General features: G+C 42.8%; 2 protein-coding genes across 3 annotated transcripts in view; one reads left to right on the top strand and one right to left on the bottom strand.

The window, feature by feature from the left end:
- The window catches only part of PIGF (phosphatidylinositol glycan anchor biosynthesis class F), a 43,282-nt gene extending 33,436 nt beyond the window's left edge, over positions 1-9,846 (top strand). Inside the window, exon 6 of the mRNA XM_065402193.1 lies at positions 9,506-9,846. Coding sequence (XP_065258265.1) covers positions 9,506-9,619 — 114 coding nt within the window. The 3' untranslated portion in view covers positions 9,620-9,846. The remainder of the gene's footprint in view (positions 1-9,505) is intronic.
- Positions 9,847-9,951: 105 nt separating this feature from the next.
- Positions 9,952-25,123, bottom strand: part of RHOQ (ras homolog family member Q) — a 31,440-nt gene continuing 16,268 nt past the window's right edge. The window contains exons 3-5 of one of the 2 annotated variants that reach the window (XM_065402194.1): positions 14,328-14,492; positions 10,820-10,915; positions 9,952-10,192 (exon numbers count right to left, since the gene is read on the bottom strand). In XM_065402194.1, coding sequence (XP_065258266.1) covers positions 10,037-10,192; positions 10,820-10,915; positions 14,328-14,492 — 417 coding nt within the window. In that variant the 3' untranslated portion in view covers positions 9,952-10,036. The remainder of the gene's footprint in view (positions 10,193-10,819; positions 10,916-14,327; positions 14,493-25,123) is intronic. The other variant, XM_065402195.1, reaches the window with a different exon arrangement.

Below are 25,123 nucleotides of genomic sequence, written 5' to 3'. Positions count from 1 at the left end.
CCCATCAGGCATTTTCCTACAGAAGCGCCCCAAGTCAAGTTGTCAGTATGAATGGGCAGTTACTGACATCTTTTTCCTTCTTTCTTCATTTGCATTGTTTAAATAGAAGATTCCAGTGTACTCATTTGAGTAGAGTACTCTCTTAGTTTTCTCTCTGTCATGTGAATGGGTATGCTTCTGCAGTCAACACAGGGATGCTCATGCTGCCACTGAAACACCACTTCCATCTTCCTGAGATCCTTTCTTTAAAAGTAATTTTTAAAGTGACTATGTTAAGCGAGTTGTTAATCTAATTCTTTGTGGACACCTATCCACATCAACACTGGCACCCTCATCAGCAATCTCAGTTGAAAGGCTGAGGAATGATTGGCCAGAGAGGTTTCCTTCAGATGTGTTGCCAGTGGCTATGTGGAGGAAGTTTGTAGTACCACTATTTTTATGTCTTACCTGTTCAGTGGTTAAGATTTAATAAATAAATAAAGAATAATGCATATTTCTTATAGGGCTTTTCATCAGTAGATCTCAAAAGTCCTTCATAATTTTTGAGTGTATTTATCCTTACAACACCCCTATGAAGTAAGTATCCCCATTTTACAGATGGGGAACTGAAGCATAGAAAAGCTAAGTGATTGGTCTCAAGTCACAAAGGAAGTCCATGACTGAACAATTAAATCAAGATTGGATATATATATTTTTTTTAGTATTTCACCAGAATTAACTAATTTTTTTAATACTACAAACTTTCACACACTCTGGATTCAAATAGGAAAGATTTGTATTCTCAAAAAAGTCCAGAAAGCTGGACACATCACTGATCTTAGACAAATTACCTCCTTTCCATGCACCACTTGTCATCTAGACAGCAATACCAAGATTTTTAAATTAAAAAAAAAAAAATACAAGTGTCTCCAAAAATCTCCATTTTATTTTTCAGATTTAAATTTTGAAAAAGTATTGCATACAAGGGGCTATGCAGACTAGTGGGCCTGTCTATATATGAAAAAATACATGAAAATGCATTTTTAAAAGCATAAAACATTATATTCTAAACAATTTAATCATCAGCTTCACTAACAGGAACAAAATGTAGTATTAAAAATAAAACGTCAACATTCTTTCACTGTCTGAACAATTTTTCAAAATGTAAAGCATTCCCACTAGAGACAAAATACATGGTGGAAAATCACAATTGGGATCCTAATGATTAAGTGTCTTTCTATTAGACCCTCTGTTAATCATAAATATGAAATTTAACCAAATTTCTGTGTGATTTGGTGCCTTACATTTATTTGAAAATATTGGAATCTTCTTGTAAGTGTGTAAATAGCAAGGTTATAGGCTTACAATGTTTGATGGGTGTAGGGCCCAATCTTGCGGTCCTAACTGAGGCAAAATTTCCATAGATGTAAGGATTGCATATCAGACCTTTATTTTGTAAATTTCATTTCTGTAAAATCCAAAGATATCTGCAATATGTTTCCTAAGATAAATCTTTCAGCACACAAGATTACCAGAATAGTAGAATAAGTGTTTAACATATGTCATAAGATTTTTTTAACTTAATTAAGATTTATATGGTGCAGTGTTTTTCTGAGAATTGTATTCCTTTAAGTAAAGCTACCCTAAGTTTTGAAAAGATTCAAAGAATTGTGTATGCAAAATCTAGTTGCCTCTAACCCCATGATACAAGATGGTAATGTAGTGATAGCTCTAGTCAATAGGAAAGAACTTCCTTTTCTACAGTTTGTTGACAGTGTCAGGATACACACAATTCTTTCCATCCCAGGATTTCAAGGCATATTACAAACACTAGTTAATTACTGTGAGCTTCACAAAACCCTCCTGCGATAGGTAGGGGAAACGTTTTTACCCACTATGGAAGTATCACCACTGAGGTGGAATGTGATAGCTGTTAGCACAAAGCAGCTCTACATAAGAGTCAAATATGGTGATGGATAGTGCAGACTGTTGGAACAGGTAGAATTTAAATAGACAAAATAATTATTGTAGTTGGAATTTGCCCAGACATTGAGTTAACATCTCTAGTCTAACAAAAAGTGCTCTGAGATCTTTAAAAGAATACAGTCAGCTTAAAAATCTCACTGGTGTCTGGATTTTTTTGTACCTGTTACAAGTATTACTTAAACCTAGAGACAAAATTACTTCAGTATTTTTCAGTTTATTTACTTTGTCTTTGACAGCACTTTAGGTATAGTCAGTTTATGTAGTCTTGCACAGCAACAGGAGCGAGGGAGAGAAAACATTAAAAATAGGAAAATGGGATTATAAACAACAAAAATTGGCAGGAAAAAGATTTCATACCCAAAGCCACTTTTAATTTTCTTTCAAAATTTGCTGCATTTCAAGTTATTCGTTATTAGAAGGACACCCTAGATGATAGGCCCTCTGTTTTATGTTTCACTTGAAAGATGGCGTCTAGAGGAGCACAGTGCCCTTTAACACCATAGACCATAGATTCAGTACTGATTCAAAGGGAAGAGTTCCACTTCAAGCATCAGCGTGACTTTTTGCTGCATCTAGGTGTTGCTTGGAGAGCTTACTGAGCCACCTCGATGCTGAAGAGCTTGAGAGACCCAACAGTTGTAGCACAGGGTGGTGTGGCTACAGACCAACACCACAGGCATGTTCTAAATGCCATACAACTAATAGTCCCAGCAACCCATACTTCACTGAGGGCTGGTTTACACACCAAAAAAAAAAAAAAAAAAAAACTTAGACCGGCACAGCTGTCTCTCTCTGAGAGACGTAGCTATGTCAACTTAACCCCCGTTGTAGGCAGCGCTAGCTCAGTTCTGTCGACATAGTTACTGCTTTTTGGGGAGGTGGGTTAACTATAGTGACAGGAGAACCCTTCCCATCACTAGTGGAGTGTCTATAGTGAAGCGCTACAGTGGCGCAGCTGTAGTGTTTATATGGCTTGTCTACACTTGAAACACTACAGCGTAGACGTTACCTATGCTGACGGGGGAGTTTCTTCCATCAGTGTACGTAATCCACCTTCCCTGAGAGGCTGTAGCTAGCTTGGCTTAACTATGTCGCTCAGGGGGGTGGATTTTTCACACCCCTGAGCAAAACAGCTGAGTCAACATAACTTTATCGTGTAGACTAGGCCTAAGCATAGACATATCCTGACAGAGATTGGATTTTGAATGTGACAGTCTTGGTTTTATTATATTTTTCAACACCAAACTGTTAAACTATCAGGTCTGTTCCTGAGTAAAGTACATACCTGGTTTTACTTAGTGTAGTCTTTATCTAAGTTGACTTCATCACTGTTAGCAGCTAATAGATGATCTTGAAACAGATATTTCACTTAGGGTACACGTCCACCCGAATGAAAAGAGTAAGTTAAGTTGACGGGAGAGTGTCTCCCATTGACTCAGCACAGTAGACACCGCAGTAAGTCGACCTAAGCTACATCGACTCCATCTATGTGAATAACGTAGCTGGAGCTGCATAACTTAGGTCAACTTAACCCCTTAGTGTAGACCTGCCCTTACTATGGTTACTTCTATCATAGAAACACCAGAAAGGAGTGAAGAGACCCTCATGGTTCCTGTTTATACGGTATGACTTTTGGGTCCATCTAGAGTTTGTGATGCTGCTTTTATTCAAGTGAATTGATTGCCATCAAGCTTGATTTAACTAACTTAACTGTAAATACTAGCCTAGATGCCCCCTGGAACAAACCTCTGTGGAGCATCTCGAATAAAGCTGTGTTTGTTAACTCAAGTTGAGGCAATCAATTAAGTAGCGTTAAAACTGGACCACAAACTCTAGACATACTCTAATTCAGTGATACTCAGACTGAGGCTCGTGAGCCGCAAGTGGCTCTTTAATGAGTCTTTTTCAGCTCTTTGCAGTGCATGATATTAACATTGTGATTTAATTATTAACCAATCGGGATACTTTTAATTTGTTAGCCAATTGTAGTTGATAAAATAATAATGCTTGGTCAGTCATTTTTCTGAGAGAATAAATATATATGTGTATAAAAATAGTAAATGAAACAATGAATTCACACTACTGTGGCTCTTTTGGATAATGTTCACTAATTTGGCTCCTGAACCACTGAAGTCTGAGTACCACTGCTCTAATTCTTAGTGCAATACTGCTGAGCTCAAAGGGTTTCTTTATTGTGTTTACTTCTGGGTTTACTACCTAGTGTAAAGACTGTTTTAAAAGGGTGTTGGATAGAAAAAGTGAAAAGCAGGACCCAAATGTACTTTGAAATGCAGTAGGAGGTGTGGACCTTATTTTCCTTTAATGGGGGTGGTTTTGTTTTTTAATGGTTATATTTTCTTAATTAACATCAGTCTTTAATAATGGGAAATGGAGAACTTGCAGAGCCCATTAAAAACAACTGTTTAATAGCCATAACTGCCAAATAAAAAGTTCTCTTCACCACTCATCGTGTGCTGTACATATAGCATGTGACCAGACACCTGGTTTAGTGAAGAAATGCATGCAAACCCTCCTCCCCCCGCCAAAAAAAAAAAAAAAAAAGTTAAAGCATATATTGAAATAACATTACAAGTTAAACATATAAGCCTGTAAGGCATCTTGGGTGCAAGGGGGAAAAAATCACTGTGCACATTTATTTAGTCAATTTCTAACTGAAACCTGTGTAATCATATTACTTACATAGCTTCCTAATTGACAGCTCTAGACTGGATCTTGTAAAATAGTATGCACAAAAAATTAATGTTATAGTTCAGGAATCAAAGAAGTGCCCTTATACAATGTCTAAAGAATAGGCTTAATGTATTAAAAATTGTAAGTACCACTTACAGTAGATCACTGTATCTGCTATTTGCATCTTTAAAAATAAATCCCTGTTTTCCTAGTAGGTAGCTGCCCACTTTATATACACTACATTGAGCAACTTTAACTGTAAGTGTTGCTGCTAGCATTGCCTATATGCAACTCCCATTCCTTGTGATGGGAGTTACATGTTAACAAAGGGCAAAATAATCATGCAGTCATGACGAGTTCCAATTTTATTGTCCAGGTATATGGTTTTGCAGTGCTACTTACTTTGATGTAATCCTACAACCTGCTAAGCCTTCCCTGTGCAATACTGGGCACCCTCCTCTCTCATTGAAGGCAGTGGGAGTTGACAAGTGCCCAGCACCATACGGGACTGGACCCTGGCTCAGAATCTGAATGCTTGCATGTTTTTGTAGAAGACCTAATACAAGTAAGAGAAGTTACTAACCAACATAACATTTTTACCCCTTGTGCGATCTTAGGCCAAATCCCCAGCTGCAGACAACGAGCATGCAGTGCAAGTAGGTGCATGAGGGGGAGCAGTATTTACCTTTGCTCTTCCCAAATCCTGAGGCTTCTGAATGCAGGGCCAGATACCCAGTATAAGTCAGAGCAGCCATATATGGGCTGCTAACAGTCCCACGGGGCCAGTGCACTGCAATGCGACCATACCATACAATCCAGTCTGCAATACGCTTAGTAATAGGTTTTCATCTTAACAATGAGTCTATCAGATAGTAACCTTGCATTTCTATAATGCCTTCTTATGGGGGTTTCTTGAGTCAAGTACTATCTGTTTTTTACAGATGGTAAAGTAGAGGCACAGAGAAGTTACTTGCCCAAAGTCACAGAACGAGTCAGTGGCCAGGCTAGGAATAGAATCCAGAATGCCTGTCTTGTGCTCTAACTACTGGACCATGCTCCCTCCCTTAAAATAGTGTCTTTGTGCAATAATTGGTGAGTGGATGTTAGATTTTTTTTCCAAAGCAGCTGTTCAATTCAGATTCATAATTACACACACCTTAGAATTGGCCATTTTTCACATGTATACCGTATGGAAACTGGCTGCTTTCATGGGTTTTGTGGGGATGCTGGTTGATGTTTATTCTGGCATCTCAGAAGCAGGACAATTTGTGATAGTTGTCTGAAGGAAGTCATAGCTTTCCCCGTCTCACAACCAGAAACTTTCCCCTCTCTCTGACCTGAAGTGAGGATGCAGCCTACCTTCCTATTTATGTGTTCCTGACCCAACCTTCATGGGGGAACCAGTGAGGGTGTGTAGATAGGGGCTGCAGAGAAAGGTGCCTAACTCCTGTTGGGCAGAGAGTAGAAAATAAACTAAATTGTGTACAGTCCTCTACAATTCTCTGAGGACTAGAATGAGCTTTGAGAGGGGACTGCAATCTGCATGATCTTAATACTTGCATACATTTTAAAAGTAGAACAAAATCTTTTATTTAACTAGACAGAAGTATTTACTGCTTAGATTCTATTTTGTCATGTCCCCAATGAGATAGTTGATACATGGTATGGGGAAGTGAAGGGAAGCCAACTCAAATACAGAGGGCAAATGTAGAAACCAGGGAGAATCCAGCCTGACCAAGAAAATTAATTTGATTCAAAAAGGCAAAGCAGAAAATGATTCAAACCTATGGGAATGAGAGTCCAGGAAACAATCGAGAGCAGTGATACTCAGCCTTGAAGATCAGGAGAGCCCTTATGGAATCAATGACGTTACAGTTGCTGTGTGTGTTGTGTCATGAGTGTTTTTGTGAGTCACTTATGCCATGACACGTCACAATTGGAGGAAGTTGCACTGTGATTGTTTTGTGGCTCCAGTTACCACAGTAGTCCAGGGGGGCAGAGGTCACTTTGTCATCTCTGCAGTGTCTCAGTCCTGGGGCCAGCCAGCAGCTAATTCAACCTAGAAGAGCCTTTGGGCTCCTGTAAATTCCACCTGGCTGCAAGTCAGCTTCAAGGGCCCTTCCAGCAGACAAGGGTCAGAACGGTGCAGAAGGGCTCTAACAATATTCTCAACCCCCCATTTCACTCCTTACGCTGGAGGCTATGAGGAAGATGAGCACAACATAGCTAGGCTCAATCTGTACATGCTGCGGATTTCCCCCCTATGTTTGGGAAATCCACGGGAGGCCAAGTAAAACTGGCTTTACAGCTCCTTTGTCCCATCAGAGCAGTGCAAAGGGACTGCAGTCAGGCTGAGCATCTGGCCCAATATCCTTTCCTTCTGTGCCACTGGAATTGTGGCATTCCTTGTCTCTTTTTGCCCCCTTCCACTTAGTTGCTGGGAAAAGTAAGAGTGTGTCTGTCTGTCTGTCTAAAAGCTAAGGGAGGATTGCAGAGGTCTGTCAAAGATCTCTGGATTGAATTTTGATGGCATGGTCTATAAACTTCTGCAGTATACTAGCACAGATTTAAAAGGAAGCAAGGAAGAATGCTTTTGAAGTTAGGAAGAAAGTGATGGCAGTATTTAAAAAAATAAAGTAATGAAGTGCTGGACAGTGATTGAGAATGCAGGAGAGTTTTTAATGTTGAGCTTTACACCAGGTTTGATGTAATTTACAATTGGACCAGGAGAAGCTATAACTATCCCCAAAAATTCCTTAAGTCATAGTAGCAGTTGAATGACCCAGTAAGAGCATGGATGGGGCAAAAAAAAGAGTTGCTGTAGATTGTGAGGGATATTGATTCACAAGGGGAAATATGAAAGATTCCAAAAGCCACGAGGAACAACATGTACTTGTGACAAGCAGATGAGGACCTACATACTTGAATTCACCTAATGTAGCTAAGATTTTTAATAAAGGGTCACTGATCACTTAGAGATAGTGAACTGGACACAGAGAAAACTGCCAAGTTAATCAAGCCATTGTGAGGTATTTGACTTGGCTGAAATACAAATGGTTTCTTCTTACCATTAGTGGTACTGCAAGAGGCACTTTCATACAGAAGGTAACACATTTGTTATATCATTGCAGAGATTTTTGCTTTGTAAACATGTATAATGACCTGTAAAATTCTGATTTCAACCTGATAATGGAAATGCAAAGATTCAATTGAAGCATGATCTTACCCAAGGCCACAAAACACACTACACTATTTTTAAATGTATGTAATACCTTATTGTGTGACGACATCAAGACTTTATACAAAAGAGATGCTGTGCCGTTCTTAATGAATGAAAATGAGCAAATCTTTGGTTTAAAAGAGGCAGCAGTTATGACACTGTTGAACAAAATTACCTAATAGAAACAGGGGCCATGAATGGAAAGTGAATCAAGGTCAATAAAGAGTACCTAAGGCACCTCATTTATAGTCAGTCATCTTTGCTACACTCCTAAAGACCTCCAAATAATGCTTACAAAACTGCACACAATAAGGAAGGTGAAACAGCAGAGGACCAAAGTACTTATTCGAGTTAAACTTCCCAGGATCAGAGGATAGGAGGGAAATATGCTTCCCCAAACCAGAAGGATGTAATGGACAGAATCAAAGCTAGGAAAAAGCTGACTTCAGAAGGAAGATGAGTACCATGAAGAGCAAGCACACTCTTTGCTGCTCATGAAGCACAAGCCAAGACCTGGAGCGAAAAGCTAGAAAGTGATAGTTTCTGATGCCCAGTTTTCTCCTCCACCTTGAAGACAGGAGAAGAATAGTACATTGTATACTTGCCTCAAAATGGAGATAATTGTTCTGCAGACATAGTAAGGGTTGTCCTGGCAAAAGATGGAGGAATCATAAGAACAATAGGAATTAAAATTTATCTTTTGTCACCAACATAGTGAGGCTCTTCATTTGATGGGATGTTACTGGGTGGTAATTACTCTCTAACCACCACGTCCTAGGCTAGATTAGGGCTTTAATTTAAATACTTTTTTGATTTCTCCCTCTCCCCCCAGGTTCAAATATGGAAAAAAAAAATCCACTCTAGTACTTGCCCCATTACCTGAGGCAGTGTGAGAATGAGTTGACCATATTGAGCCAATTCTGTCCTTGTAGTAGGAAATGAAATGAAATGAATTTCTAAGCAGTAAATCCCAGTGGGGCCTGCATTTAACTGGGCCTGCTTTTTGAGTGCTGAACTGTGTGTAAAATGTGCAGTCAGCATCCATATTTCCCCTTTGACTAGCAGTAGGAAGGAACTATGAAATTCCCCTGCCTGCTTTTCAAGTCCATGCTGGTATGTGTAGTCAACCAAACCCTGTCCCCATCTTGGTATGTAGGCTCATTTGGTATTCTTCATTCTTTTCTGCACGCTTATCCAACAGCTTAGAAGGTCCATGGGGAGAAAGAAGGCAAAAGGTACAAGTGTATGTTGTAAAATATGCAGGTTTTTTTTTTTAAAGTCTCAAAAGGGGTGCAGAAAAATTGAAGAATACTTTTTCAATAAATCTGGCCCAAACTTCAGGTAACACAAATACTTAAGTTTCTCAGATGCGTTTGTGAGTATCACACTAAGCCTGCAGTAGGCAAAAGGCTGGTTACATTTTAATGCATATTAGTTAACTGTACAACACTTAGTGTTCATGATAAATGCATGTATGATTGTTGTACTTTTCGCATTCTTTAGGAAAGCACGTCAAGCTTTAAAGAGAAAAAGGTTGTACCGCCTTTCAGTATTTCGATTACACTGAACTTGTGCTCAAACAATATTTTCCTTGTTTCTCTGTTTTTACTGTATGTTTTCTGTCCTCAGATATGGCCCATTTCCTGTTCCCTCGGAGCTACCTTTGGCTATGTGGCTGGCCTCATTATTGCACCTCTGTGGATATACTGGAATCGGAAGCAGCTTACATACAAAAGCAGATAACTGGGGCAGAGAGAGAAGGTATTTCTTTGTGCAGATTCCACACAGACTGGGCAGAAATTTTTATGTGATCACAGCAAGAGACTATTGAAATATTTTCAACGTGTTTTTGGGCCAAGCATCTCCGCTTAGGGCATTATTTATATGCTGTTGTTGCCGGCTCTACCCTTTTTAACCCCTGAGAGATTGATTGTATCTTCCAGTCCAAATAAAGTATTTGTAAAAGATGGTGGCTGCTTCTTACTAGAGTTTTGTTGATTTGCTTGGTTTTGTTCCTCTGAATTTCACTGATTTCAGAGGTTAGATTCTAAGTTTAGCTTACAAACTTCTATGATCTATAACAAGTTCTGTGTACTTATGAACTGTATCATTTACGTTTGATAGAAATTCACAGTAGGCCTGGCCATTGTCAAATGTATCTCACGTGATCAAACAGCAGTTTATGCATCTTGATCCTATTCTTTTTTTCACTGTGTTTTTCTTTGGAGTTAAAATGGCTATTATAGCTTCATCAAAAACAGTCTTCAGTCCTTTCTGTGTTAAAGCTGAACACTCCACATAGCAGCAGGCTCCTATCTGTCAAAAAAAAAAAAAAAATATTTACTAGCTACATAGGTATATATTCAGATCTATTCGTTAGCTCTTGAGGTTTTTTTGTTTTTATAGAAACACCCCAAAGTTTTGTTTGACCTAGAAAAATCATCCCAATATGTTAAGCAAATTATTCCTTTTCTTTGTCTTTTGATGATAGTTTTGGAATTAATTTCTTTAGGTTCTGCTTCTGAAGAAAGCATGTTACAAGCAGCTTGTTTTGAGTTGACTGTACAGTCCTAAACGCTTCAGCTAAAGAACAGGAAGAAAAAAATTCTGTTGTCAACTTGTAGATTCGTTTCTGAAAATGGGCTATAAATAAAAATGCCTAGCATCTTCCTGACATTTTAAAAAAAGTTTGTTTTGTAATGATTAACAGCCTACAGGTACATCCCCCATTTGAATTAATTATCTGACTCAATCATTATTGACTTCTGTATTGAAAAGATTTACACTGTTATTAAAAGGGAAACATCTAAGTGAGTCTGCTTCTTAGCAGTGGTTTTATAGACTGGTGAAATAAGTATGAAAATAGCACATAAAGAGAAAAGAATGCAATCAAGAATAAGTTGGGTAGGAGCAGGTTTATTTTCCCCCGAGTGTCTGATTTACCTCTTTTGCTAACTTCTGTCCCTGCTCCATAGATATAGGCTTCTCCTTCAGATCATTCAATCTTGCTAAAGTTTTTGGATCATCACGAAGATCAATCTAGTCGGAAAGATGTTAATAATATTGCATGATGATTACACACATGTCAAATAGAAATCATTGAGCCATAACATGTCCTCAGTTCTAGGGCCTGATCCAAAAAACACATGAAGATGTAGATCAGGTCCCCAATACCTGAGTATCCAAAGGAAGGGTAGGTGGGTTATTTATTCTCAGCTCTTTTTCCTTAACTTCAGTGTGACACTCCAGAATCACCAATGAACACAGGAGGGGCAGGATTAATCCAGTACACACTGGGGAAACTTGAGCTGCTTCTGCTTAGACCACAATCCATGGGACTAGAACCTGGGACTGTGGACCCTAGGTCATCTGACAGTCCTATGTTGCTACTGAGAGGCCATGCAGTGCCATATCCAAGGGGCACTATGGTGATTAGGCACCTCAGGAAGTACTGCCCACAGGGTCCAGAGTGACAGCACCCTGTGGCCTTCTGATTGGTTCTTGCTCACTATTTAACCCTGGAGGGTGCCCCAAGAAGTTGTCTAGGCAATCATGCAGACTTCTGGCATGCTGTGTCTCCAGACCTCACCTTGTTTTCTGATCTCTGGCCTCCAACCCCAGCCTGACTCTGAGCCTGACTCCTGCCTGTTGATACCAGGTCTAGGGACTACTCTGATCCTTGCTCTCTAACTGCTGCCTCATAGCCATCCTTGATATGTGGACACCAGCACAGCCATGACCGCTAAGCCAGACTGCCTATGCCCTGGTTCCCTATAAATCCAATGTCCGTTGAAATCAAGAGAAGTCTCTCCATTTGTTTCAATGGGTACTGGATAGGACTATTAGTTGTGGCACAGGCTTATGCTACTAATGTGGGGCCCAAACCTGCAGTGCATTCTGGGACTAGTAATCCTATTGATTTCAGTGAGTTACCTGGAAGAGTAATGCTTGTAAACCCAGACCCCTGCTCAACAGCCTCAACTGCTTGTGTAACATGATGCATTTTGTATTAATAGAATGAAGATAACTCTGGAGCTGTGACACATTTTTTGGCCAAAACTTTTCACTGAAAAATGCAGATGCAGGTTGATGGAAACATTTTGCAAATTCATGGGGAATTCACCATATTGATTTAGTTGGGGGGGGGGGGGGGGAGGACCTAAAAATATTCCCATAAATTTGAAACATTTTGTTTTGACATTTTCTAAATGAGGTGTATACATACAATCTAAACAAATTTGTTTTGAAATTTACTTGATTTATTTTTTTTAAATGTCAAACTAAACATTTTGTATGACCTTGAAACAATAATTTTCTTTGACTCTTCAGTTCACCAAAAATTTAGAAAAAAATTCATTTTAGGTCTACCCAAAATGTAGTTTAATTTTTTTCAGTATGGCCAACAAACTGAAGAATCAGTTATTCACTCAGGAATACTTAGAACACAAGTGACCCTGTTTTCCTACTATTGGACGTGAGCAAGATCATGTCTACACTACAGCAGCATAGTATAGATGCTTCCTACATCATTGACGTAATTAATCCACCTCTCTGAAAGGCAGTACCTAGGTCAGTGGGAGAATCTTTCCATTGAACTTACCTGCATCTACATTTGGGGTTAGGTTGCGTAATAAGAGGGAAGGTCTGAAAGAAAATAGCATAATGCCACTATATAAATCTACAACCACACCTCGAATACTGGGTGGAGTTCTGGTCGCCCCATCTCAAAAAAGATATACAGTACTGGAATTGGAAAAAGGACAGGAGGACAACAAAACTGATTCAGGGTATGGAACATCTTCCACATGCAGAGAAGTTAAATACTAAGACTGTTCAGCTTGGAAAAGAGACAACTAAGGGGGGATATGATAGAGGTCTATAAAATCATGAATGGTGTGGATAAAAAAAGTGAATAGAAAAGTGTTATTTATTCCTTCACATAATACAAAAACCAGGGGTCACCCTATAAAATTAACAGGCAGCAGGTTTAAACTAACAAAACTACTAACTGAACTACTACTTCACACAATGCACAGTCAACCTGTGGAACTCATTACCAGGGGATGTTGTGAAGGTCAAAAGTATAACTGGGTTCAAAAAAGAATTACCGTATATACTGGATCATAAGCCATTTCATTTATAAGCTGACCCCCCAGGGTGGGTAAGTAAAAATGGAAAATGTTTATAACCCGTTCATAAGCCGACCCTATAATTCAGGGATCAGCAAACTTTGGCTCCCAGACCATCAGGATAAGCTGCTGGTGGGCCGAGATGGTTTGTTTACCTCGAGTGTCTGCAGGCACGGAGGTAAAGCTAAGTAAACAAAGTGTCCCGGCGCTCCAGCCTCTTACCCTGACGGGCCGGGACAGCAACTGGTGGGGAAATTTGGGGGGGGGGGGGAGGAGAGGCTGGGAGTCAGGGGAGTAACCCCTGTGACCACCCCCCATATGACCCCACCCCTAGCCTGGGACCCCCACACTCTCCCCATCCCATCCCTTCCCACCTTATCTGGGGAGGGCCAGGGGAGGATGTCTCTGACCTGGCTGGAGCTGCTCCGGCAGGCTGGGCAGCGCGGCCGCAGCCTGCTCCGGCGGGCCAGACTGGGTGGTGCAGCCGCAGCATGTTCCAGCGGGCTGGGCCGGGCTGCGCAGCCACAGCGTGCTCCGGCGCCCAAGCGGCACGGCCACAGCCTGCCCTGGGGGGCGGGGCTGAGCAGCACGGTTGCAGCCTGCCAGCCCCAGAGCGGCAGCTGCTTTGGAGGCTGGGGGGAGAGCAGCGTGGCCAGAAGCGGAGAGACTCTGGCCCCGCCTCTTCCCTTCTGTCTCTGCTGGCTGTGCTGCCTCTCCTCGCTCCCTCTGTTGGGGGGAGGGGCTGTGTCCCACCTCTCCCTCGCTACACCCGTTCATAAGCCGACCCCCGTCTCTGGTGCTTGCCTTTTTTACTAAAAAAATTCAGCTTATGAACGAGTATATACAATAGATAAGTTCATGGAGGGATAGGTCCATCAGTGGCTATTAGCCAAGACCGTCAGGGACGCAACCCGATGCTCTGGGTATCCCCAAACTTCTGACTGCCAGAAGCTGGAACTGGATAACGGGATGAATCACTCAATACTTGCCCTGTGCTGTTCATTCCTTCTGGAGCATCTGATACCAGCCACTGTCAAAAGACAGGATACTGGGCTAGGAGGACCATTGGCCAAACTGGGTCAGACCATTCTCATGTACTTATGTCTTAACTACAGTGCTCAGGGCATGAAATATTTCACAGCCCTGAGTAATGTAGCTAGGTCTACCTAAGTTATAGGTGTAGGCTAGGTCTAACTCTTCCAGTTGAAGTCAGAGAAGGAGTTATTTGGATCCTGCTGCAGGGGCCTTGGGCCCAAAGAAAGCACACACGTTAGATGATCTGGATTATTTAAATAAAACAAGCAAAATAAAACCAAACATACCTGGGTTCCTACTAATAAAAAGGGTACATTAGGTGCATATTCCTTTAGCTCTGGTACCCACTCCTCCTTCACATTTTGAAATGAGGCTGGATTTACCACTGAGAAGCAGATAAGGAAGACATCTGTCATAGGATAAGATAAAGGTCTCAGACGATCGTAGTCTTCCTGAGGAAGAAAAATGTTGTTATCAGCAATCCTGAACTGAAGCTCATATTTTGTTCATTGTAACAGTTACATTCAGGGACTGTGCTCAAATATCTCAAATCGAAAACTCATTTAAACAGACTCAGTTTACTTGGCTGTTTTAGTGGTACCCCCAGTCAATTAACGTGGCTGTTAGATTAAAATCCACACACAGGACGTAAACATATACATGAAAGCACGTGAAAACCCTGGAAATGTTGCTACCAGTAGTTACACTGTTATCTATGCAATATGATAATTATGGAAAGCTAAACTTCTTTAAAGCCTCATTTTAAACGTTCTTTGCCTATCTGCAACCTAAGAACTAGCTTTTGCCCTGGCATGCTGAGGGGAAATAAGCAGACACATGCTGATTCCACAACCATTCTGCCTGTACAAAACGAAATGGGTGAGGCAAATCAGAGAAATCCATAGTGCTGCTTCTGACTATCCACCTAACCAAGAAACCACTCCCTCTTGGATCTCAGGTGTGAATGGTACCTGAGCCCTCTCCTAGCATTTTAAAGTGGCAGCAGGAAATTGTGTCCTATTAGTGATGATCCTGTCCTGGGGGACAGAGTGGGATCAGAGCTCCTTTATCCACACTCTCCTTTAGCCCAGTGCACCCACCAAACACCAGGGAAGATTTGGCATTGAAGAGTACTGACATTTTCTAAAGGAAAAGACCACCCAAAAGACACTGATGCTCCTTTGAAGGAATTCTCAGGGTGGATGGACAAATCACTCAGGTGTTAGTTTTTTAGAGCCACAGCATCAAAGCCACTTGGCCATATTGGGAAGGTGCACAGGCACACTAGGCTTGTTCTGCTGGATGGCATTGAAGAGAGCAGGCTATGCTGGTGCCATTCCTATTTTAGAGAGTTTAATGTATATCACTAGCCTCAGAGCCTTTGCACTGAGGACTGGCATTATGCCCACATTGCACAGGGAAGGATTTTGGTCCCCTCTCCCCTACAATGAGCACCAAGGCAGGGCTAACCAGTCTGCTGCAAGCTTCTTGATACAAATTACCATCTGAATTACATCCCACAAATATTAGACCGATTTATTCATTAAATAAAAACAGCCTGATGTAATTCAACACTACCTACACTTTGGGAAATTCAGCTATAGTTTTTTCCCTGGCAACCGTAACTGCCAGATTGTACATATTTACTTGTAAATGAAAAACTTAATTAGCAAATAGTTACAATTGAAAGCGTGTCAATGGAGTCCCAGAGAATGTGTGAATTTCCACAGAATAGTTCTACCAACCCTGTCTCCCTCAGAAGTCTGGAAATGAACAGCTAAGGCAGGGGCGGGCAAACTACGGCCCGCGGGATTGCCACCCCTGTGGCACTGCGGGACTAAGGCAGGCTCCCTGCCTGCCCTGGCCCCGCACTGCTCCTGGAAGCGGCCGGCACCACGTCCCTGCAGCCCATGGGGAAGGGGGGACAGAGGGCTGTGTTGGCTGCCCTCCCCTGCGGGTACCTCCACCAAAGCTCCCATTGGCTGGGAACGGAAGCTGCTCAAGGCAATGAGAGCTGCTCAAGGTAAGCTGCGCCGGGCCGGAGCCCACACCCCGAACCTCTCCTATGCCCCTGGTTGGTGGGCCAATGCAGCCCTGGCATACCAGTTGCCCATCCCTGCCGTACCACTACTGCAATAAAATAAAATAATAATAATTAATTAATCGAGTTGCCATGCTTTCTGATCACTTGAAACGGAATTAAATCAAGGTTGGTTGTTTGTTTTGTTTTTTTTTGGTGGATTGTGTGTATTAAATGCATATATACACACGTGCATTTTCAAGTCGGACTTTTTGTGAGCATGCCAATCCCTCCCACTGTGTACACAACTGCAGTAAATGAATGTGCAATAGAAAACATGCACATGTGTACAAAAATAGATGCAGATCTCAGGCCACAGTCTATGAAAAATCAAGCCCCAAATATTTGAAATTACTAGGAACAGAGAATAAAAAGGCACTGTTACCATGAATTATGTAAAACCTCCTTCAGTTTCTGATAGAGCCCACTTTAAACAGAATGCCCTGATACACTTTCCACCCTCCCCTCCTTATACATGAAAGGTGTATAAGGGATATTTCTCTCCCCTCTTGATGTTTGATTATAAGGGCAGAAGAGAAACTAACTCCCACTATTTCCATGCACGTAAACTGACTGTGCCCAAAATGTTGCCAAATGTAGGGATTAAACAAAATGAAAATATAGAGAATATTCTTCCTAATACACTTCTTTCAGTTCTAGTAATTTACTTGTAACTTTAGTAGATACAAAATTTTGAGGGAGAAATGTAACTGAAGTTAATGTCCCTTTTTACAATCTCCCATCTCCTTACAAGCATACATTTTACCTCTCTACCTCTACTACTGTATGCAGTCAGAGCTTATTCAGGGAAGCAACCACATTTACTGGGTGGAGATCAAAATCCTAAAAAGAAACTTCACAACTACAAATTAGACTGGTCCCTGGAGTGTAGGATCTTCAAGCTAGTACATAAGAAAATCAGCTAAGGAGGTTAGTCAGTCATTCTCAGATTCAGGACTACTGAAAACCTGTAAAAAAAAATTTTTTTAAATTACAAATCAGTCACCTTCTTCTGTCAGCAAGAAGTCACTTTACTCCGGCTCAACATAACATGAGAATTTGCTAACACATGAGAATGTGTCTTAAACAAAGGGCAATAAAATATTTCATTAGCTGTTAGCATGATAAACACACACCATCACTCAAAAAAAAATAAAAAATAAATTAGTTCAATGACCTTAAAGTGCCTCTCAATCAGTCTAAATTCTAGAGATCTACTTCCAGACAACGAACACTAATTATTTTCCAGTTGCAAAGTTGTCTTACATTTGCATACTTTGTTGGAAAACTTGCAGTGTGCATGAAAGTTTAGACTAACTTTTTTTTAAATCTTAGACACTATTCCTTTTACAGTTAGATACATCTTGGTACCTTGCATTCCTTCTGAAAAGCTGGCTAGCAGTTGTTTTAGAAATGAGCACTACTACTGTTCCTTTGGTGTCTATGCAGACAAACTTCTCCTTTCTGCTCTCTGCATCTATTTATATAACTTTATACTCTGCTTCTTCTACAACAGTGAGGCCTAGGTGTCTCAGTCCATCCTGTATAATTAAGGTGTTAAACTAAAGACAAATACCATTTGTTTGGATATTTTATGCATCACAATCAAATTGCCTGCTAAAGTACATAGTATCAGCCCCATTGACTTCAATGGAGTTCTGCCCACTTATATATCAGCAGGGAATTTGAGTCTATATATACACACCATATTCCACTTGAAACAGTCATAATGTTGTCATGTCTCTCATATTAGAGCCTTGTCTATGCTATGGAAATTCTTCAAAAATATCCCACTGTTGCTAACACTGGTTCAGCTCCACCAGTATTAGCAACATGGGTAGCCCAAATGGAAACAGATGGCCAGCTGCTTCCACCAGTTTCAACACTATGTCAATTAGACCAGCTCTAAGCAAGGTAAGATGACATGGTGCTTAAAATGTTGTCAGCAGCCAGGTTCCCATCTACACTATGATCCCCAACTTTGCTAGCACCGACTGAGCTAAACCCATGTCAGCAACGGTGGGAAATCTGGGGGAGAAAATTCCTGTATTCGGGCCTAAATAATGGCTGAATTCCATGGGATCAGCTAGAAATACTGTCAGTCTAAACACTGACCATTTGAGAAACATGGAAAAAATCACTGTGCCACGGTATATTTTTATTACTTGAATTCATCAGTGTACAGGAGAGAAATTAACTTTATTCCAAAATTAAGTGCAATGGCAAAATCTAACTATACTAGTCAGAAGTCAACATAAATTCCAGTTTGAGTGCATGCACTCACACTCTCTCAATTAAACTTTCATTCTAATTTGGGGGAGGCAGTGGGTAGATTTAGGCATTAAAAACATTTGAAGAATTTGACTGGAATATTTTAAGAAACAAAGGTATGAGGAGAAAGAAGGTGACCAAGGACCAACATGGTGCAGTACAATTGCCTAACATTCAAAGTGGAGAGAGTTGTATTATGAGCTTTAAAAGAAAAAAAGAAAAAAAAAAACCTATTTGTCATCTGCCAAAGCAGCCAAATACAAATGGAGAAACAGGATAAGAAAATAAGAATAATAATTATTTTAACTAAGCCAATACCATTGCATCCTATTTGTTTAATGTCTGCAAAGTGCTTCGAACGCCTCCAGTGGAAGACACTAGATTAGTACAAAGTATTTTATGTTGTTAATTGCAGGAAGACACTGACCATCACTTGCTGGGTGTCACTCTGGTAACCAAAGAAAGTGGCTGTCAATAGGAAGTGAAAGGAATAAAAAGACAAGGATATAAGGAACTGTTGCTAATAGTCTGTCTCAGCAACTCAACTATAGACATGTTTATTGATGCTGACAGATTTGTGTATGCATAGTTCTTTATTCAAAATACCCCTGCAGTTGTTTTTAAATGCATTCCAGGAAAGAGGAGGTTATTTACCTGTAACTGGAGGTTCTTTGAGATGCGTGGTCCCTATCTGTATTCCACTGTGGAATTACGCATGCACACCCTGTGCCCGGAGTTGGAGAATTTGAAAGTAGTGTCTATATACACCTCTACCCCGATATAACGTGGTCCTCGGGAGCCAAAAAAATCATACCATGTTATAGGTGAAACTGCGCTACATCAAACTTGCTTTGAGCTGCTGGAGTGCACAGCCCCCCCGGAGCACTGCTTTACCACGTTATAGCTGAATTCGTGTTATATTGGGTCGCCTTATATTGGGGTAGAGGTGTATATGGAGATATACTTATCATAGAACTGGAAGGGACCCCAGACAGATTTTTGCCCCAGATACCTAAATGGCCCCCTCAAGGATTGAACTCACAACCCTGGGTTTAGCAGGCTAATGCTCAAACCACTGAGCTATTTCCCCCCCCCCCCCCCCAGTAGGAGGAGGGTGCAAGGATGAGGATGGTAGGGTTGAGCGGAGAACCACCCTCCCAAAAGAGGCATCAGCAGCTGAGTCTTATACCAGAATCAATTGGTTAGTGGGTGTGTGAAGATGGAGTTGCCCTAAGTAGGTGGAGGGAATGCACTGACTGTCACTAATAAGGCTACATCTACACTACAGGGGGGGGTCGATTTAAAATACGCAAATTCAGCTACGCGAATAGCGTAGCTGAATTCGACGTATCGCAGCCGACTTACCCCGCTGTGAGGACGGCGGCAAAATCGACCTCCGCGGCTTCCCATCGACGGCTCTTACTCCCACCTTCGCTGGTGGAGTAAGAGCGTCGATTCGGGGATCGATTGTCGCGTCCTGACGGGACGCGATAAATCGATCCCCGAGAGGTCGGTTTCTACCCGCCGATTCAGGCGGGTAGTGTAGACCAGGCCTAAGTGGACTCGCAAAGGGCCAGAGGGATAGACCCGATGTCTTCAAGGATAGCTGTAGTTTCTGGTAGAACTCCTCTTTGTTGTGCCCAGGACGAGAAGCGTTTTCCTTTAGCTAGGTAACATTTTCTAGTTGAGTCCTTTCTGCTATTAGAGAGGCTGTCTCATACAGCTGAGGAGCATGCACGTTCTAGGGATGCCGCCCATCCAAATACCACACCCCGAGGTAGAGCGGTCATGGACTTGGGGTGTTTGATGCTGCTGTTGCACTGGACCAAGAGCTCAGGAAATATTGGGAGGGTAATCAACGGCCAAGGTGACATGCACAGGAGGTTGGGGAACCAGAACTGTCTGGGCCACAAAGGGAAGATCAGGATGATTGTTGCCCTGTCCTGCCATATTTTGCATAGAACTTGTGGTAGTAGCAGCAGTGGAGGGAAGTTGAACTGGTCTGGCCAGGAAAGAAGGAGAGCGTTGCCCTGGGAGTGGTAATATAAGGCTCCTCTGGAGCAATATGTTGTGCACTTCTTGTTGGCCTAGGAAGCGAAGAGCTCTCTGGTTGGGGTTCCCCACCGTGTGAAAATGTCACGCAGCACCGTGTTGTGAGCTTCCCACTTGTGGTCAGTCGTGAAGTGTCTGCAGAAGTATTCGAGCACATTCTGTGTCCCTGGAAGGTAGGCTGCAGATAGGGTGATCTGACTGCTGACAGTCTCTGGAACTGGTGTGACTGCCTCTGCACACAGGGAGGCAGACCTCACTCCCCCTTGCTTCTTGGTGTAGAAGACAGTTGTAGTTGTCTGACTGTATCAGGACATGGTGAGAGCAGATGAATGGAAGAAAAGATTCACATACCTTTCTTACTGCACATAATTCCAGTATATTGATATGCATTCTAGACTCTCGAGATGTCCACGTTCCTTGTGCCATGCAGTTGCCCATATAAGCTCTCAACCTAGCAGGGACGTATCCTATTAAAATTATGAACTATTTGCAACTGGATTAATATGGTTTTGCAGAATGACATCAGACCTGAGGATGCTAAAGATTCTGACCCAACCCATGCAGGGTGAGAAGGAACTGAAGACGTGGTTGGTCCACCCCGCCCTTTATCACTTCAGTCAGAGGCATGAGGTGATCCAGGGCACATGCGCAGACCAATGGACACGACTTTCAAATTCTTTGACTCCGGGCGCATGTGTAAGCCCACAGTGGAATACAATAGGGACCATTACTTGAAGTAGTTCATTTTCTCTGCTGCTGTATGGGGTAGCTCTTCTTTTGGTCTGGTCTCCTTTCCTTTATGGTAGCTGGCAATTACTCTACCTGCACATCTGACATTGTGTGCCCCCCTGTGGTGGAGCACTGAAGCACAGTGTCGCTGCATTCACATTTTGGATGGATTTGTTTTAACTCATCCAAAACTTGATTATTTCTCCAGTCTACAGCTTGCCCTTCCCTTTATCATCCAAAAGCTTTTAATGTGAGGGATTGGCTTGCAATTCTGCAGCAGAGTAGTATATTTCAAGTGTCAGCTCAGACTAATCATAGACTGTATTGCTTGATTTCAGGGGAGTTCTGTTAACACTGTGTAAAGTTGATTTAAATTGAGATTTTGCCTGACTCGACAGATGTGAGATGGGACGGGTGCTCTGTGGGTTAAAACAAGAGGACAGAGTCAGGAAATGCAAGTTCTGTTCCACTTCTGTCACCAACTCGCTGTGCAACTTGGAGCAAGTTACTATCCACTCTGTACCTCAATTTGTCCACCTGTAAAATTAGGATGCCTCAGGGAGGGTTGTAAGGCTTAATGCATCAGGGTTTGTGAAATGCTCGGAGGTCCTTTGAAGAAAGGAGCAATAGAAGTACACATTTTCTTTAACATCAGGTTATACTTAATGGAAGTTTTTTTATTAAACAAATTAAAACCTCTAACAGCCCTGGACCTCTGGACAGCCCTCTAAGACTGCAATAAATTGTGTTTCCTAGTACCTGCTACATGGCTGGACTGAGAATCTGGGGCCTGAGGCACACCAAGACATTGGGCCCCTATGGCTCCCCCTGTGCCATGGCCCCAGCCCTCAACTTGGAGTGGTGGTGGCAATGGGCCCCACTCTCCTTCCAAAGAGGCAAGGGAACAATGCCCACTTCTCCTCAGGCGTGCCATCAGAGGTCCTCTTCCCTTTGTGACCAGAAGAGGTGTTAGCAGCAGTCCCCGGAAGCCCCATCCCCCAGTACTTTTCCCCAACAACCAGGGTTTATCTGCTTAGCAGGTGAGTCTGGCCTGCTGCACTCATCTCCTCATGTCCCATGCAGATTGCTCTGCTTTAGCAGTCTTGCACTTAACTACTCCATGCATCTCAGTGGAGGTGTTCACACCTCTCAGAGCTATTGTCTCAGGCTGTCTGCAGACTCAGATGTCACTGAGCTGGTTATATTTAGGTCACTTTTTCAAGCTTTTCTTCACAATGATGAGGGCTAGAAACTTTACTTTAAATGAAAGCTGACATCCTGATGTAATCACATGACTCCAGGAACTAGGGCCCTAGGCACAGGCCTAATAGCGATTATGGCTTAATCCAATCTACTGCATCTCTTTTGGCACTGAAAATAAAAAGCTAATACCTTCCTGTGACAGGGTGTACCAGGCCCTTTGAGTACCCCTGCTGGAGGTCTTGCAGTCCTACCATACCCCACCCCAGAAAAGGAGCAGTAAAGGTGGGTCCTCCAGGCCTGCCTAGACAGGTCACAGGGAAGCAACCAATCAGAGCACAGCAGGCTCAGTTAAAAGGCGCTGCTGGGCCTGAGCAGGAAGAACTTCAGCCCTGAGGTAAGGGCGAGGAGAAAGGGGCGACATGGGAAGCGGCCCAGGGAATAGCAGCCGTAATTATTAAAGAAAGCAGCATGTGGCTGCTATTTGTAGGGTCCCTGGGTTAGGACCCAGAGTAGTGGGTGGAGCTAGATCCTCCCCCTTCCCCCCCCACTGGCCACCGGGGGAGTGGCCTAAACCCCAAGAAGGGGATTAGGCTTATTTAGAGGCCCAAGTGAAGGGCAGGACTTAAAGAGTCTCCAGAGAGGAAGCCCCGGGGGGAGTGTGCTATACCAAGGCAAACATGGACTTTAAGCAAGCCCAGAAGGGGCTGAGAACTGAGCCCAGAGACAGGGCTGCAGACATTACCAAGGGCACAGGGAAAGGCCCTGTTGACCCTTTTACCCCAGAAGGGGTTCCTGTATGTGTTTGGGATATGTATGACTTAGCTGGAAGGCTGCGCCACTGATGATCCATATGACGAGGGCAGCTGCCAACAGGGGGCGCCATGAGCAGAGAGAGCGAGCGAGCAGGTTTGCACTCACCTGACAGGAGGCGCTCAGGAGAGGTGAGTGCGCACCCTTACACTTCCCCTATACAGTCAGGCCTGAATTTACACGAGTATTTTTGCACAGTTTCAGTTACGCACGGTCAATTAATTATAACCCTTTATTTTTGTACATGGTAGGGATTCACTTTTACACGGTGCAGCGCCGTCACCAAGATGCACAAATCAGTGGCATAGCCAGGACCCAACACTTGGGCGGGCCCCGACTTCAAGTGGGTGGGTGAGCAATGATGGGGGTGGGGGAGGGAAGGCAGGAAGGATGGGGCAGGAGGGATGGGGTGCCTCCCCTCACCCCCTCCAGCTGGCCTTGCCGGAGGCCACAGAAACTCCGGCCAGGGGCCTCCCAGCCCCAGGGGCTTGCCCCACCCAGCGCTCCTGCCAGGGAGCGGGACTGGGGCAGGGGGACTTGCCCCACTCTGCCTGCCCGGCGCTCCTGCTGGGGAGTGGGCCAGCCTCCGCGCCCCAACCCCACTCCCTGGCAGGAACACCAGGCAGAGTGGGGCAAGTCCCCGACCCCACTTTCTGGCAGGAGCACTGGGGGGGTGGGCGGAGTGGTGCAAGCCCCCGCGCTCCAACCCCTTGCCAGAGTGTCCATGGCCCCTCGCAGGGCCGGCTGGAGGCGGCCCTGATACTTCCTGCTTCCCCTCCCCCGTCATTGCCCACCCACCTGAAGTCAGGGCCCATCCCACTGCTCCACACTCCCCGGACTTCCCAGATGAACACGCAGAGTTCTGACTTCAACAATATGATGATAACGCTGATACTGTATCAAGTTCATCCTCAACATCAGTAAAGGTTAGTACCTGTACTGTAGTAAGTTTAAATTTCATTAAAAAAATTTAATAAAACCTGTAGTATTGTATTGTGTAAATTAGGGAAGTCATTTTGTGAGCCTAGAACCTAAAACCTTATTTCCCATAGACCCGTGGTATCTTTTTACATGATTTCTATTTGCATGGTGTTTTTTAAAGAACATAACCACAGTGTAAATCGAGGCCTGACTGTATTGCAGTCTAGGGGAGGAATCTAATATCTCCTATCATATATTATATAACATTAATGCAGGGTCTACTTTGACTATTTCTTATAATTAATGGAGATATCCCATCTCCTAGAACTGGAAGGGACCTTGAAAGGTCATCGAGTCTAGCCCCCTGCCTTCACTAGCAGGACCAAGTATTGATTTTGCCCCAGATCCCCAAGTGGCCCCCTCAAGGATTGAACTCACAACCCTGGGTTTAGCAGGCCAATGCTCAAACCACTGAGCTATCCCTCCCCCCCCATATACCATGGGAATATGTAAAATGTGGAATAGAAGTTTTCTAAGAGCGTAAAACTTGCATCACTGTGGAAAAAATTTCGACTTGACAACTCTGGTTTTGTGATCTGTTAGTAATCATCTGTTGCTTTCATGGCTTATAACAGCAATCATAAGAGGAGGCTCTCAATCAGAACCATCTGTTTTTAGAAGGCAAACCAAAAATAGATATCAGGCAAAGCTGCTGGAGGAATCCAACCTTCATCCAGTGAAGGGTAACTGTTACTGCTGCTCAAAGGGTATCAGTGAAGCACGCACACTTACAAGAGCTGGCTTCTGAAGAGAAGTCCCTGCTACAAATCTAAATTATAATCCATTTCTCTAGTAGTACATGGTAATGACGGTTTATAAATCCTCACTTGGTCAGAATCACTTTGCTTTACTTTTATCATTTCAGAGTTCGTTTCAAAGCTATCCTTGAAGAGTTAAGGAAAGATTACACCACCGATAGTTTTCTTCCTGGATAAGAGTATTTCCATTTAAAAAGGG

This window comes from Emys orbicularis, chromosome 3 (assembly GCF_028017835.1).
Source record: "Emys orbicularis isolate rEmyOrb1 chromosome 3, rEmyOrb1.hap1, whole genome shotgun sequence".
Lineage (NCBI taxonomy): Eukaryota > Metazoa > Chordata > Testudines > Emydidae > Emys > Emys orbicularis.
This window is presented reverse-complemented; position numbering and strand designations above follow the sequence as displayed.